The sequence below is a fragment of the Protopterus annectens genome, chromosome 10.part0 (assembly GCF_019279795.1).
Source record: "Protopterus annectens isolate FY-2018-M chromosome 10.part0, PAN1.0, whole genome shotgun sequence".
Taxonomy (NCBI): Eukaryota; Metazoa; Chordata; order Ceratodontiformes; family Protopteridae; genus Protopterus; species Protopterus annectens.
Window position 1 is genome coordinate 996,923,574 of NC_056744.1, and position 16,834 is coordinate 996,940,407.

General features: G+C 38.6%; 1 protein-coding gene across 1 annotated transcript in view; it reads right to left on the minus strand.

Annotated features, from left to right (window-relative positions):
• Window positions 1-1,216: 1,216 nt before the first annotated feature.
• Window positions 1,217-16,834, minus strand: part of DYNLT4 (dynein light chain Tctex-type 4) — a 160,900-nt gene continuing 145,282 nt past the window's right edge. Inside the window, exon 2 of the mRNA XM_044085759.1 lies at window positions 1,217-2,216. Within this exon, the coding sequence (XP_043941694.1) occupies window positions 1,496-2,203 (708 nt within the window). The 5' untranslated portion in view covers window positions 2,204-2,216 and the 3' untranslated portion in view covers window positions 1,217-1,495. The remainder of the gene's footprint in view (window positions 2,217-16,834) is intronic.

Below are 16,834 nucleotides of genomic sequence, written 5' to 3' on the forward strand. Positions count from 1 at the left end.
AACTATAAAATATGGTTATAAAATGTGGAAAGTGCAAACTGTATTTAAAGGAGGCTTCAACTGCTGTATATCCTTTATCTTAACTTAGTAGCTGTTAAGACAAATGAATGCCTGTTTACAAGTCAGGTCCTGCTTATTTGGAGAGCAATGTCCATCTTAGATGTGGTACATCTTTCATAACTGTACTCTGTATTTTTGAATTTCTTATTGCATTTTGAACATATATATGGAGAGCGAGAGAGAGAAAGAAAGATTGATATAGATATGTGTGTGTGTGTGTGTGTGTGTGTGTGTGTGTGTGTGTGTGTGTGTGTGTGTGTGTGTGTATATATATATATATATATATATATATATACATACATATATATATATATATATATATATATATATATATATATATATATATATTTTAGATTTTATACTGACTTTTCTAATATACCTGGATTTACTATGTATTCTGAATTATTTTAGTTCTATGTAGCTGAAGATTTTCTGTCTGGAACTTCCCTGACAATAGGTAGTCTAGGCCCAGTTGGATATAAAATAAATAAATACTATAAAATGACAATGATTATTTTAACAGCAGCTGACCATTCCTAATGATGCAGGAGCCAGTGTGTGGGAATTACATTAACAATAAAGAAATGGCTTGAGTACTGTGAAAAATAATAAAAAAAAAATTATCTATGACTCAAAAGTCATCTATCTGTCTTCCTTTAATTCTCTTAATTGTGTAGATGAAGGATATGGTGAGATTGATGACAAGGACATTATAAAGATCAGAAAAATTAAATAAATTATTGAACCACCAAAAACGAATATTTTCAAAATCATATCTATCTGCAGAATGGATTCCAGTTGGGTCTTGCCAAGATGACTTCCAACTTAATTTCATATTAAAGGGAAAACCTGCCCATTGGATATTCTTTGCAAAGGCCAGCAATAATGAGTCTACATTCAGGCTTTAAGTTGCAACCCTGCATTGGCAATAACTGTCCCTCAGGGATAGGGGCAATATGTAAATGTTCTACCTTTCTCTGGATTATTCATATTTAAAAATATAAGGGCTAAAGACCTCATGGGAATGTATGGCTAGGATTCTGAAGATCCTCACAGATCAATAGCCTAAGTAAGTACCACCGAATCTATGAACCTATGACATTTCTGTATAATGTAACACATAATGGTGGGTAGATATTATTTCTCAGATGACAAAGACATTTACTGTTGTTTATTTGTGCTGCCCAAATAAGTAAAATGAAAATCAATAACTAATGGAGACTAAACATAAACATAAAACTTCATCATAAAATTGTAAATGTGAATCACTATTTGGAAAACACAAGTACACTAAGTGTGGACTTAACTGTAGGCATTTTCTTACAGTACCAAACATGGTTGCAGATTATGAAAACAGTCTTCTGTTGCCTTACAATATCACAGATATTCTGGAAAAAAATTCTGCTGTGTTTGCTGTCCTGCATGTTGTGATGAGTCATTCACAGTACAAACCATGAACCGTGACCACAGCAAAAATTGATGTATTACTAAAAATAGCTGAAGCAAAACTGTCATTCTCAGGATCCCATAGGCAACGGCTGGCAATCCGCATTCCCTGGTTGTTTATCTGGCCAAGAATTACAGAACACACCAGTTTATAGCGAGGTGGGATTAGGTCCTTAACTTTTCTACGTAAAATGTCTGACAGACTCTGAGCCATTTGCCCAGTGGTTGCTGGATTGTACTTTGTGTCAGCCAGATGTACAGCAAGGGCAGCTTCCAGACTTTTCTGAACTTTGTCAGCATCAAATCTGCAACCCTTGTCTGGCTTCATTTTGTAAGTATTTTCAAACTGTGGTTCCTTAGCAGGCTGATAAAGAGGAAGACCTGTGAAGCTTACCCTCCCATAATTCATCCAGGGTCCAATGGAGAGACGTCGACCCATTCCAGCAGCAATTGAAGCTCTCCGTGTAAAAGAAACATTTGGATTATTTGTGATTGAGTTTTTTCTTGACAGTTCACTTGGTCGACTCTCTGTATTCTTCAGAGGCAATAAAGGTTTGAGAGATAGGTCTACCGACTGTGAGCTCCGTCGAGTTGATATAGACCCTGCCCTTGGACGTGGCACAGAACTTTCTTCAGCTTGATTCTGATTAAACTGGGCAAGAGTCTCTTGTGAAAGTGGAAGTGGTTTTGATGCCATGATGGACTGGTGTCTAAATAATAATAAAAAAAAAAGATAAGTATGTTCTGTCTTACAAATTACATTGCAAAGAAATTTTCATTGTTGTCATTTCTCTGCTTAATATAGTATGTAATTAAAATTAGTTTTCTACAACTTGAAGTGTCAGTTAGTGAACAGTGCTGTGGGAGACATACTTGATTTTTAAGCTCAGTTTCTTATGAAGTTTTCAGAGTGATTTTTTTTATGGACTCCATTGCAAAAGCTCAGTACATTAGTGGCCATCACTTGGACATAAGATCACATAGCATTGACCTGACAGTGAATTAGCAACTATTGAAACTTGCCATTTCACTGTTAAATCATTTTTGTAAGGATGCTGAATACCTTGCACCTTCAACATGGGAGGGAGGTTGTGCCCATATAGCCCCCTGCTACTTAAATATATCCACTCGGAGGTCAATCTGCCTTGAAAGTGGATTTTCATAGATACTTCATTCTTAGATACAATCACACACTTGTGACCACAAATTAGATCACTAATCAGAAATGACTTGTACTTCAGTCTAAAATCCATTTTACATTGTCAGTGACTGACTTGCATCTTCATGGTCATTATGGCTATTTAGCTGCAATAATTCTTAATTAATTTTATATATCTATCTATCTATCTATATATATATATATAAATATATATATATATATATATATATATATATATATATATATATATATATATATATATATATATATATATATATATATATATATATATATATATATATTCTTCTAAAAGAAAAAAGAATTATTAGAACAAGAACATATGGCACATGTGGGAGGTTGTGAGATTTACTCATACTTTGCAAGCTTTGGTCAGGAGAGTGAAGCCAGAGTAGCCAAATGCTCTGGTGAAGTCCAGCAACATGTGCATATCCTCCATGCATTGTTAATGTGTGCTGCTTTTGTGTTAGCAACAAATCATGTTTAGGTGTGAGTAATACAAGTTGTATCTATATCTAAAACTATTTAGCTTGGTGTGGTTACACGAGTGAAGCCTAAGTGACCAAACCATGCCAGACCTGGTTAAGCCTGCATTAACCGCAGCATGATTTTATTTTGCATTAAATGTTTGCAGTATTTTACAAAAAAAAAATCTTACTTACTTTTTAAATAATGCTACTGTATGCTGGGACTTATTTGCCATCTGTCTTGATGTGTCTGTCCATGTGTAGAACAGCATGTATGGCTTATACAGCTGGTCTATTAAATGAAAGCATTTCTGTACTAGACTGCTGCTGAATGAGTATTTGTTGTTTTTGTGTATCCCAATGCCTATAAGTTTAACAGTTAGTAGCATATTATACAATTAAAGTAATAAACATCTTATCTAAAAAGTTAATCTTAAATCTGATTTTTTTTAGTTTTCTATGATTATTCTATAAATAGCAGAGTTAATGTACAAGTTCTTTTTCCTTTGAGTTTTGTGACTAGAGGCATGTGTCCACCAATCTATGTGAGGACACTGCTACATATAATAGGTTTAGTTCAGTTTATCTCATGCTTTTCATTTACTTAGTTTTGTTGCTTTTCCATTATGTGGCATGGGGAAAATGGTAGCCATAATTTTTCATGTTTTGGAAACCACATCTGTTTTCCAGGTGGCTACCAGGTTTTTGTATGGGGAATGTTTAGTTTACAACAGTGATGCTGTTTGGTCTTATCCAATCAGCATTTTTATTTTTTTATATTGTATAATAGTAATTAGGTAGCCCTGAATTGTTTTTCACTGATACAGATTTGAAGAGAATGCTAGTGATGTATTATCATGAATTATATAAATGTGATCTGTGTTTTTTTTTTTCATTTTTATGTAAGCACATATTGCCATCAATACAGCAGAGATGAAACAAAGAAAAGTGCAGTTTATATGGAAAGGTCAGGGTGACTGGTGTCTTCAAAGAAAGGGAGGGCTGCAGGAAGCAATTGAATAATAGGCTAGCAAATGTGAGGAACCAGAAGGCGAGGCAAAAATAATTTTAGCATACCACACTTTATTCAACGCTTTCATCCGAAGACTTCCTCAGAATATAGAATAAAAATTCACTCACATCAATCAAATAAATAGTCACATCAATAAAATCAATAATCAATTAACAGACATGGTGTAAACCATCATTTAGAAACCATATGTAGGTAAGAAAAAAAGAAAAGGAAAAGGGGGAAGGGGGGGAGAAAAAATAGGAAAAAACAAATATAGAGAACAAAAAAATGTACCATACTAATCTAAACTAAAATTGGGGTGCTTTTCGGCATCCCAAAAATTCATAAAGATCTGTTTAATCTGCCTTTTAGGCCAATTGTTTCATCATCACATTCTATTACTGAAGGTATAGCTTTATTGGTAGATGCTGCTCTAAACCCTTTAGTGCAGAATTTATCTTCCTATCTAAAGGACTCATGGGATTTTCTTAATAAGTTGAGAATTTTCTCAGAATCTATTGATTTGAATAAGTAGAATTTGTCATGTTTTCTGTTGACGTTGTTTCTTTATTTACTTGTATCCCTCATGAAGGGGGATTAGAAGCTGTCTGTAGTTATTTAACAACTTATTCTAAAATGAAAACAGGGAATGTTTCCTTAGTTTGTAATTTAATTGACATTATTTTGAATAATAATTTTTTTTATATTTGACAACACCTATTATAAACAAAAGAGGGGGTAGCCATGGGTTCTGCGGCTGCTTCTGCATATGCCATCATAGTTATGTCTTGGTGGGAGACCAATTTTTTGGTCAAAATACAAGAAAAATTAAAAATTTTGTTTTACTGTAGGTTTGTTGATGATCTCTTTTTAATTATACAGGGCAACCGGGATTTGTTAGATTCTTTCTTGGTTGATCTTAATAGATCATCAGATTTTTTAAAATTTGTTCTTAGTGAAGGGAAATTCCCAGTTAACTTCTTGGATGTCAGTCTTTGGTGGGACTATCAGGTAAACAAATTTCAAAGTTTAGTTTGCAGAAAAAAGACTTTCACCAATGGCTATTTACATTTTAATAGTAACCATCCTAAGTATGTAAAGAAAAATATACCTAAAGGACAGTTTATTAGAGCCTGTTGTATGACCACTAGGGACAATGATTTGATAAAGGAATTTGAAGTAATCAAATCTATGTTCATCAATAGGGGCTATGACCCCGTTTTTTTGAATGAACTTAGTAGGGAGATTTTGAGCAAACAAGACTCTCTTTATCCGGCAATTTTAAAGACAACATTAAAGAATATTGTAGGAAGTAACAATAGGGATGTTAATGGAAAAAGTTCTTTTGATGTAGTTTGTTCATTAGATAGGATGGTTGATTATTATAATATTAAGAATATTTTGGAGAAGAATTGGTGTATTTTAAAAGGTAATTCTGATTTGTTTAAGACATTAAGTGACCAACCAAAATGTGTTTTTAGAAATCATTTTAATTTTAAAAGGTTATTAAAAAAATCAGATCCAAAATTTAATAGTTCTTTGAAAAATAAAAAGGGTATGTTTCGTTGTGAAAAATGTCATTTTTGTAGGTTCATATCCGAGTGGCCTTTTATCATGTTGGAACATCTTAACACCACTTTTGAAGTTCCTGGTTTTGTTAATTGTTCCACCAAAGGGGTTGCATATATTATCATGTGTAGTGGCTGTTCGGCATTCTATATTGGTATGACTACCCGAAGATTAAGGGAACGTATAAGGGAACATAATTATAGTATTAGAGTTAAGGATTCTAAGAACGCACTTTTTCGTCATACTCTTGAGTGTGAAAAATATAAAAAAAATATTTTTTCCATCTTAGAAGTTTGCAACACAGACATTAGGGGTGGGGATTTTAAGAATTTTTTAGAGCAAAGAGAAACCATGTGGCAAATTAGACTTTTTTCTGACAAGAAATCTGGATTAAATGAAGCTATTAATATTAAATGTTTTTTAAGGTATAGGAAATTAAAATTAAACAAGGGCCTGGATTTACAGGCATATCTTGATTAGTATGGTACATTTTTTTGTTCTCTATATTTGTTTTTTCCTATTTTTTCTTTTACCCCCTTCCCCCTTTTCCTTTTCTTTTCTTTTTTTCTTACCTACATATGGTTTCTAAATGATGGTTTACACCATGTCTGTTAATTGATTATTGATTTTATTGATGTGACTATTTATTTGATTGATGTGAGTGAATTTTTATTCTGTATTCTGAGGAAGTCTTCAGATGAAAGCATTGAATAAAGTGTAGTACGCTAAAATTATTTTTGCCTCGCCATCTGGTTCCTGACATTTGCTGGTATTTTTTTCTCTTTCTGGTTGGTCTGCATCTTTTTGTTTGTGAATAATAGGCTAATAGAAATGGGGTGGAGCTGTATCACAGCAGGACAATAGCTATTAACTATTATCAAACATTGATGAGGGTCATTCACTTTCATCCACAGACTGCCTTCATGGACTACATATATTTGTTCTCCCTGCACCTCCCCAGTGTTTTCTGCACCCTCACCATCCTAACCCCATAACCCCCAGAATAATTATTTCCTTTTTTATTTTGCATGGTTTGTCACAGTTTGTCTTCCTTTTGATCTGCTTCTTCTATCCTTTTAACACACTCTAACCAGTTAAGACCCCACTGGAATAGTTGTAGAGGAAGTCAACGAATAAAGTCTGGGGTCTTGGGACCAGAAATCATACATCTAGATGCTCTTAGCTTTTTTATAGTTTTTTTTCATGCAATGGTGATCTGAACAAAAAGTATAAGTAAAGTAAGAAAATCAGTTTTATTTTTTTCCCTTCAAGGAGAAATAAGTTATATCAAAAGCTCAATGTTCAAAGCTAACAAAATAGTAGTTCCTAATAAAGTGAGAAGACCACGACTTGCAAGGATATATAAATCCTTAGTGGGAATACTGTTTCCCAACCTCTCCAGAAAAAGATAGTTATCTTCTGTCTGCCCTCTGATGTTACATTGGGATGAAAATAAAAATCGCAAATGGCCTCAGACATACATTATACACCTGAGGTATTGGGAGAGGAAACCAGAGAACCTGAATAAATCCTACAGACAGACAGGAAGTACATGCAGACTCTGCACAGCAAGAATCACAGTCAAAAACTCAATCAGAGAAGCAAATGCTGTCAGGCGGTTAAGACAGCAGTGCTACTTCCTAGACCACTGTGTCAGTGATTAGCTGCTATGATACGTATCCTTCCCAAACTTCCACAGCCCAACCATTAATCCCTGTTCTGAGCAATTAGTCCATGTGCCAAGCAAGTAAAGCCACATTTATTGACTGTGTATACTTTAGATGTCAGATTGTAACAAAACAAAATTCCTAACAACTGCCCACAACCACGACCATCAGTTGTATAACTGTGACTATACACTGCAGATGGATGACTGTGATCAAGCTAATGAATAAACACATAAATAACTGCCCATAAGGAATGTTCCTTCTCAGCTCACTGCTGCTAAAATATACCCCCAGATTTATTAAACTTCCATGCAGGACTAGTTTAGTCCTGCACAGAAGCACCTGTTTAGGAGCAGGATGGCAGCGCGCCATGCATAGTAATGAAGGCACGCTGGTCGAGCTCCTAGGCTTACATGGAGCATGTACAAGTGCAGGGGGGCGTGTCTGAGAGCAGAGCTCTCAGAATAAACACTCCCCTGCAATGTTGAACAGCAGAAGGTGTTAAGAAATGAGCGAGATCACTCACAGGTGTCCTCATATCCCCACCAACAGACCCCCATGTGTACAACAGCAACAGGACATATAAGTTAAAAATAAAAAAAAATCTATATCTTTTAAAACAGCGATTAAAGTTTACCATAGGTGCGCGGGTGTGCCCATCGCTTAGCTATGGTTAATGTAGCTGAAATAGCAAAAGGAGGATAAAAAGCAGGATATGTGCAAATGAAGCAGTACAGCAATATTGTAGTGGGCAGAGCGTTCGCCTCACGAGCAGTCAATCCTGGTTTGAGTCCCACTGTAGTACATTCCATTTCCATGTCAAATCACTGTTATGATCAATACATTTAGTTGTATAACCTAATAAATAACATATATGTGTGAACTGGAGTAGTAAGCTGTGTAATGAATGACAACCCCATACACTTGCCAAATTCACCACCTCCCCAAGAACCAGTAGACTATTACTGTCTAAAATATAGCAGTAGTGAGGATAAATAAGCACGACTAAGCAGGTGCAAGTCTGTTTGCATGATGGGAAGCAGTGCTTACACAGACTAAGCAATAGTGAGGCTAACCATGTGTAAGTGGATGTCACCAGACATTAGCAGTGCTTACTGTCATGCAAACCAACTGACAACTGCATAAAAGTGGTTCAACCACTCCGCATCCAACGGGCCTCATTCTGGCCAGCAACAAACTAAACAGTCCCTGCAAGGCTCGAAGCCAGGAGCCTGCCACACCATAGGCAATGTGATTTACCACTAAGCCACCGCAGATATACATAACCCTGACGTTTCCACAAACATAGCATCTAGCAATACCATTCAACATTACAGGGCATGTAGCTAAATATGTAGATGTATGTGTGTGTGTAAATATATCTTTAACTAAAAAGATATATAGCTCTCCCTCTCTGTATTATATATGTATACATATATAGACATATATATATCTATATATATATATATATATATATATATATATATATATATATATATATATATAAATATCCACATATAGATATATACATATGCAGACATCCATACATCTATATGTCGTTAGATATATATACAGCAATATATATATATATATATATATGTATATATATATATATATATATATATATATATATATATATATATATATATATATGCATGTGTGTGTGTGTGTGTGTGTGTGTGTGTGTGTGTGTGTGTGTGTATATATATATATACGCAGATATATATCTATGATATGATATAGCACATAAGACTGACATATATGATCACAGGCATAGCCAATGGGGGTGAGGGGCCCAATCAACATGCATGTAACATGTACCGTTACCCCCCCCCCCAGCCAAACAGGTGAAACATACAAACAAACACACAAACAAAGCAAACAAACCACTGTTTCCCAAACTACAGGCAGGATACAACCAATGGGGGAAACACTGTGGACCCGCTAAGTCTAATCTAGAAACAAAGACTGGAACGTCCCTTGTGGGACAACCCAAAAATTCTTGGGTATTTGAATTCCTGTCATTACACTGACTCATCAAGGCAGGGCATGTATGTACTCAGACTACAAGGTTGGGAAAGCCTGATGATTAATGAGTCGAGACAACGTACGTGATGGGTCCCGAGAAGTGGAGAGTGGGCAGTGTGTAGTAGTGGGGTTAGACCTGACCTGCACCCAGAGAAAGGATGAGTGCTGCAGAGGAGGAGTGGGTGGGGGACTATGGGTATGAAATAATGGGCCGAGGCATGCAGGTGTTGGCTGGAGCGGTTCTAATCAGACTGCCTCGTGGATGTAAGCAACAGTGTGAATTGGGCAGAGCAGTCATCTAATGAGCAGGCATTCCCGGTACAAGTCCCACTGCAGCACAGTCTATTTTAGATGGCAAAGCACTTTATAACTAATTTTGTTGTTGCAAACCCACTAAATAACACCAAATAACACATGGTTGCAGCTCCCCACTGTAGGCATGTAATCCGTTTTAACTGGCATCACAACTTATTATTGTTGTCCTCACCCCCACCCAGAGGTGTGAGTGTCCAAATCTACCTCCAAATTCAGTGTATATGCACAGCTGTTGCTGCAGAAGAAATGGCCAGCTGTGGACCTTCCCTTCAGACTTCCTGCACATCCCTGGCTATTTCCCATGCTGTCTTTCCCTCTTTGTGCCCCTTTAACACCACTTACCTATCATCCCCTTTTTAGGTGACACCCTCTTCCCCAACTATAGTGGCAGAATCTGGAACTCCCTACCCACATCTATTTCCGCAGCTGTCTCAAAGGACACATGTAAAAAACACTTGAAGGAACACCTCAAGCACACTTGGATCAGCACATGCTTACCACCTGGCTAAACCCCCCCCCCCCGCCTTACACTCTATAACCCTACATCAACTACTGAAACTAACACTTTTTTCCTGCTTCTCATACATATCCCAACATCCGTTAAACCTTCCCTATTGCTCCCCTACCAAGTATTCCCACAACCTACTATACAGTTACAATGTCCCCCCTCTACCTACCTACCTACCCCTTCACTATTCTCTTCTACTCTACCACACAGGTATGGAATAACTAAACCTAACCTGAATACCTGAGTGTAACCTATCCAGAGCTGTTAAACTGGAATCTAACTTCACCTTAAACTGACCTTTGTCAACAGTCATAAATTACATGTAAACTTGAACTAAGCATGAATAATACCTAAATGTTAACATAAGCTAAGCATGAATAATATGTTACTTAGCTATGTTAAGTCTGTTACTCTCTGTGAATATGAACACCTCTGTATTACTTGTAATGATTAGCTGAGTTTTACTGTGGAGCTCTACTCCCCGGGCCTTCGCTGAAAATGGACAAGCATCCAGTTGAATTTTCCCGGTCAACAAATGTAAAATAAATAAATAAAGTAGCGTGGGGGTAAGCGGGAGTAAGCACTTTTAAGCAGAAGAAAGCGGGTTTAAGCCTGCTTGCTTGGCGGTAAGCAATGCCTACACTGGTTAAGGAAATGTAGAAGCTAACTCAGTGTAAGACTCCGTAACCTGAAGTTAGCATTGCTTACCCTTGTGCAAACCTGCTTACAATTGCTCAAAAGTGCCTTAGTCACTCTGTAGCCAACAGCTCTCATCCTGCCCAGCAACAAAATAATCTGCACTCCCAAGTTGCAACTCGCAGGCCCTGCACATTATAGTCAAAGTGAGTTACCACTAAGCCATGGCAAATACACATACAGCTGCTGTTATCACAAACATATCATCCAGCACAGTCATTCAACAGTATAGGAAATGTATGTAATTATGTAGATTAATACGAGCAACCATATGCACATTGCTCAAATACAGTATTTTGAGCAGTCTATGTGTATCATAAAAACAGTGCCTGTTCAGTCATACTGTGAGAACAGTAGTCTTGCATAATACTTAAGAGAATAATAAAAAAATGGTGCACATCGAGGGGGCATGCTTCATGCACAGAATGTCAAACCTGGGACGTTGGTTCCGTGGAACCAAGAAATGAGGCTGGCTGGGTGTGTGAGCAAACCACTGCTTCTCAAGCCCCTGGCAGGATGCTACCAGTGGGAGAAACAGTGTAGACCAGCTAAGTCTAATCATGACACAAAAACAGGTCCATCTCTGGCGGGTGGTATGGCTGGGCTAGCAACTGGAGAATGGATGGTTGCTGTGTATGTGGAGCTCGGGGGGAGGGGGAAGGAACCATGGGTATGCAAATGAAGCAGCACAGCAGTAGTGTAGTGGGCAGAGCATCCACCTAATGAGCAAGCATTCCTGGTTCGAGTACCACTGTAGCACAGTCTAGTTTACATGGCAAAGCATGTTATAACCAATACTTTTGTTGCAAAACCCACTAAATAACACACACACACACACACACATATATATATATATATATATATATATATATATATATAAACTGGAGTACTGCAAGAAATGTACATGTGAAGTATCAGTGTCAGACTGAATAAGGCACTAGTAAGCAGGTTTAAGCACAAATAAGCAATAGTAAGTGTATTTAAGCACTAGTAAGTGAGCTTAAGCCCGTTTGCATGGCGGCAAGCAATGACTACACTGGTTAAGCAAATCTGAAGCTAACACCCTGTAAGCAGATGTAACAGCAGGTTAGCAGTGCTTACCTCCATGCAAATCTGCTAACAACTGACTAAACATGTCTTAACCACTCTGTATTCAATGGCCCTTGTTCTGCCCAGCAACAAAATAAACGGCCTCTGCTAGGCTCAAACACTGCTATATGATACTGATGTATTAAAAACATATCAACCAGCCCAGTCATTCAACAGTACAGAGAATGTATTCCAACATGTAAATGTATTTGTGTGAGTAAATATAGCAATATCTAAACAGATACAACATATCAATAAATTTAGATATCTATCTATATATATATATATATATATATATATATATATATATATATATATATATATATATATATATATCCATAGAAATACTGGATATATATGGATATATATATATATAGCCACACATCTGTAGATAGCAATGGCAGATTGACAAATACAAATATGTCCACATGCACGGTTAATGGGGTTGAGACAGCCCAAACAATATACATAATGTACGAATATATATATATATATATATATATATATATATATATATATATATATATATAGATAGATAGATATACATGTGACTAGACAGACACACACAGAGATATGTACAGTAAGATACATATGTAGAAGGTGCACATAATATGGAACAGCCACCATGCCTACAGTTAATACATTAACAAGTGGACACTGTATGGCCCACCCATACAAATTACAATTGTTGCCTACAACATATGCCCACAGAGAGGTCATAGGATAAAACACCACACACAGGTTTGCAGAAATGGATAACCTTTATTTGTGTACTATTACAGTTTTATATGCCATGTATTATAGCTGTTCAGACACTGACATTCATATAAACAGAGTAATGTAACTGTGAAACAGTTATACTTGTACACTAGTCTGTAAAGGTTCACAACTGTTGCTGTGCAGGCCAAGCCCTTCATATTGTAAAATAGTAAAGACAGACTGGGCCACAGGATACCAAACTATCAACAGTAAGTAATGCAGGTGTATAGTTCAGCAGCCTCTAGCTACACTCTGTACAAAAGCACTAGGTGGTAAAGACTTCAGTTGACCTAATGGTATGTAACTGTTACATAACAAGGCATAACTGACACCATCACAAGCACACTGACAAACAGAGCAGTCTGTATGGCAGGAGGCAGTAGGCCTGCATTAACCCAATTTATGTAAGTAATATAAATACAGGTGAAGTGCATGGCACTGTACATCTAGATACCTTAAGACAGCTCACCCCTGATACCCCCACATTTTGTAACAGCCTATGTCATTTATGGTGCCTCCCCCCTAAACTCAATAATACAGGGCCATATACCACTGTTACATACACTGGCCTCTGGAGTGCATAAGGGCACACATGTATTGTGTAGGTGAAGCCCACACATATATAGCCTCAGCCCCACCATATGCGTGGGGGATACAACAGCAGTGGACTGATGGCAGCAATGGCAGTGTGATATACTCACAGCCCACTTACAGAACAACCCCTGACAGCATGTCATATGTGCAAAGCTTGGTATATAGATGGAGAACAGAGGCTGGAACACAGGTCCATATGTGGAAAACTGTTACCATATACTAAGCAAGTTGCTGGTGTCATAGGATAGTCTGCAGCATACCCTTAGTCAGGAAATTAAGGTTAGAAACATAAATGGATGTAGCCATGTACTGATAGCACTCAACACACAGACTGCCAGTGAAATATCAGACACAGCACTTGTTTGGAGGACAGACAAAACATGATAAGGAAACCTCTGGCCACCAAGAGGATAGGCCCACAGGTGAGAGCTATGCAGAAAGACTGCATTCCAAGGTAAACTAGTATGTACACACACACCCTGTAACACCAGTACTATACAAAGCATAACACAACTTTACTCACACTCTGTCTGTAGTTCTCGAACCTCCTACAAATATGTAGCTGGCCTGAGTATGCCAGTTCTCCTGTAAGAGTTATTGCTACCTACTGTCTGTAACACTGATGCCCATACACAGAAAGGATGTTCATTACACAGGAAAGATAATGGGACCACGCCCACATGATGTGGGAATTTATAGTAGGTGGTTGCCATGACAGTGGTAACTGGAGGTACTACACAGCAAGCTGCATGCAGTTAGCAAGTGGAGGACACTGATTGGTGCAGAGGCCATCACCTGATCATGTCCATCACCCACTAAAGCCAGGCTGGAATCTTTTCAAAGCAGCTCAGTCCATTTACTGGAGAGAGAGAGAGAGAGAGAGAAAGAGAGGGGAAGAGAAAAAAAAAGACTAAGCTCTTCAAACAAAAAGCTGACGTCACAGGCATTTAGACAGCTGTCATTCAACAAGACATCATTCCCACAATAGGTATGTGAGGTATATATACATGTAATAGAATGTAGTATCTGGTCCATCATAATGGGATAGATGATGTGAAATGATCTACATGTACCATCAGGTGTTGATGTGATGATGTTCAGCTGAACAACTGCTATGGACAATAGTGTCTGTCCCTGTGTGTAGTGGTCCATAGCCATTAACTGTGCAGGTCAGCAGTGACAGACAAGATGTAAGCCATCATAGTGTGTGTAGTGTAATTGGAAATATGTATATTACGTGGCCAATTGCTGGTGGTGGAAGTAATGCCATTATGATGGACATGTGGGAGCCATGGCCCAACACTGGCAGGATACTCAGGTGAATCTGTAATGTAGCATGCCGGAATGCCATAGGTGTATAATAGGGTACCTGCAATTGACTCCTACATATACCCCCCATGTCAGGCCATGTCCATATGTGGCACCTGTCTGTGTTGTAGCAAGACAGAACAGTGCAGCTGTGCAGGAAGGTGTTGTGAGACTGTGGCGCTGATGTCTGAATGTACCCCACATAATGGTATGCATATGTGTACATATGTCACATATATAATATTTAAAGATATATATGTATATCAGCATGTATGTCCAGAAATATACATATGCCCATGTGTAGACATATATATGTGCACATATATATGAAGTCACATATATCTACACACATATAGATAAATATCGATATGCAAATGTCTACATCTGTACAAACACACACACAAACAGATTATGTATGGTAAGACATGTCCCCTATATCACTACCACAATATGTGCTATGTGTGAGGCAGCAGCACACATAGCAATACAGACAGATATCTACAGCTGGCAGTGTGTGCACCATGGATGGGTATGTCGCATGTTAGTCCCGTCCTAGCACCACAATGCCCCTGCCTGTGAAGTATGCAATGGGACTATGGGGAAGTATAGCAGATACACATGTTGAGGTGGTCAGGATTGGTAGCTATAGAGGACAGTCTACAGGGGTGGTATGTGACACATGTGGTGGGTAAACATCATGGATGGTGTGTGTGGTCTGTGATGTGGACGCAATATGGGCACAATGGGAACAAGGCTCCCACCAACTCCCACTCACAACAGCAGTCCATGTCCTGAAGGTGCCAGGTCTGGTGGCTGAGCAGGAGGGGCATGTTGGCCATGTGAATGTGTACTGGGTGCCTCAGAAGGATGTACCACATCCATCATGTGTCTGTGGAGCCTGGTATGGAACAGACCCTAGACCTGAGCTCAAGGGACAAGGACATGCTGGTGTGTGCCCAAGGAGGGTGGGCCAACATCCCCTGGGTGGTTCCACCTGATGGAATGGCTGTAACAGTACACAAAGAGGCCCCAGGTTGGCACACACATGTGATGTGGCCAGGTATCCTGGTCAGATGGGTGTGGAGAGGTGGATCATCTGGCCAATGGAACATATACATGTTATTGTGTCACTGTCATAGTACATATGTTGGTAGTAATAGTCTACACAATCCTGGTACATGTCCAACAGCATGCATAGAACCCCCCTATAACACAGACTGCCAGATGTGCAGCAATCTCAGAGCAGACATACCACTGGTATATATGTAACCATAGTGGCCATGACAATGGCATGCAAGTGAATAGTCTGTAACAGGCTGGCAATGTTAGTGTCCACACAGGGGACATGGCTACAATCACATAGCAGAAGATGTGGTACACTACACAATCTGTCCAAATGATAGTTAAGCTGTAGCCATACCTAATGAGTTGTGTGTATAGTCTGTTGAAGCTGATATGGTGGGGGGGGGGGTGACAGAGATGTGTATTATGAACTGTGGTAACCTTGCCATATGAGTCGCTCAGGTCTGTTCCCATCTTCATGTTTTTCAGGCACAATGGCACACATCCAGCTCCCAGCATATTCCGCAGAGGAGAACAATGTAATAATAAACCACATGTTACTGCACTACCAGGTCCTGTTTGACAGGACAGCACAGGAACAGCAGGAGTGGACCACCCTGTGGAACGATCTCGTCCACAAAGTCAATGATGTTGGCCTGCATAACTGCAGTTATGAGCAGGTCCGGCATCATTGCAGTGACCTGCTTCTCAATGCCCATCGCTGTGCTGCCGCAGTCCGGGGGATCACCTTGCTATGGGGGGGCATGCCCTCTATCCCCCCTGACACATGTGGAGGAGCGCCTGGCCAGCCTCGTGGCACTTGCCCATCCTGAACACCATCAACCACTGGACCCCACAGATGACGAGCGTGCAGATAAGGACACAAGGCACATCAGCAGTCCACTGTTGTGTAAATATCCACAGTGGTACATGTAGATCATACATATCTGATGTGTTATACAAATATTGTGTTGCTGCATTGTAGTGATAAATAGATGTCCAGATGTGGTAGTATTGTGTGAATTTACAGTAGATGTATGGTAGTACTGCACCCAGCCTGTAGCAGTGCCACAAGTG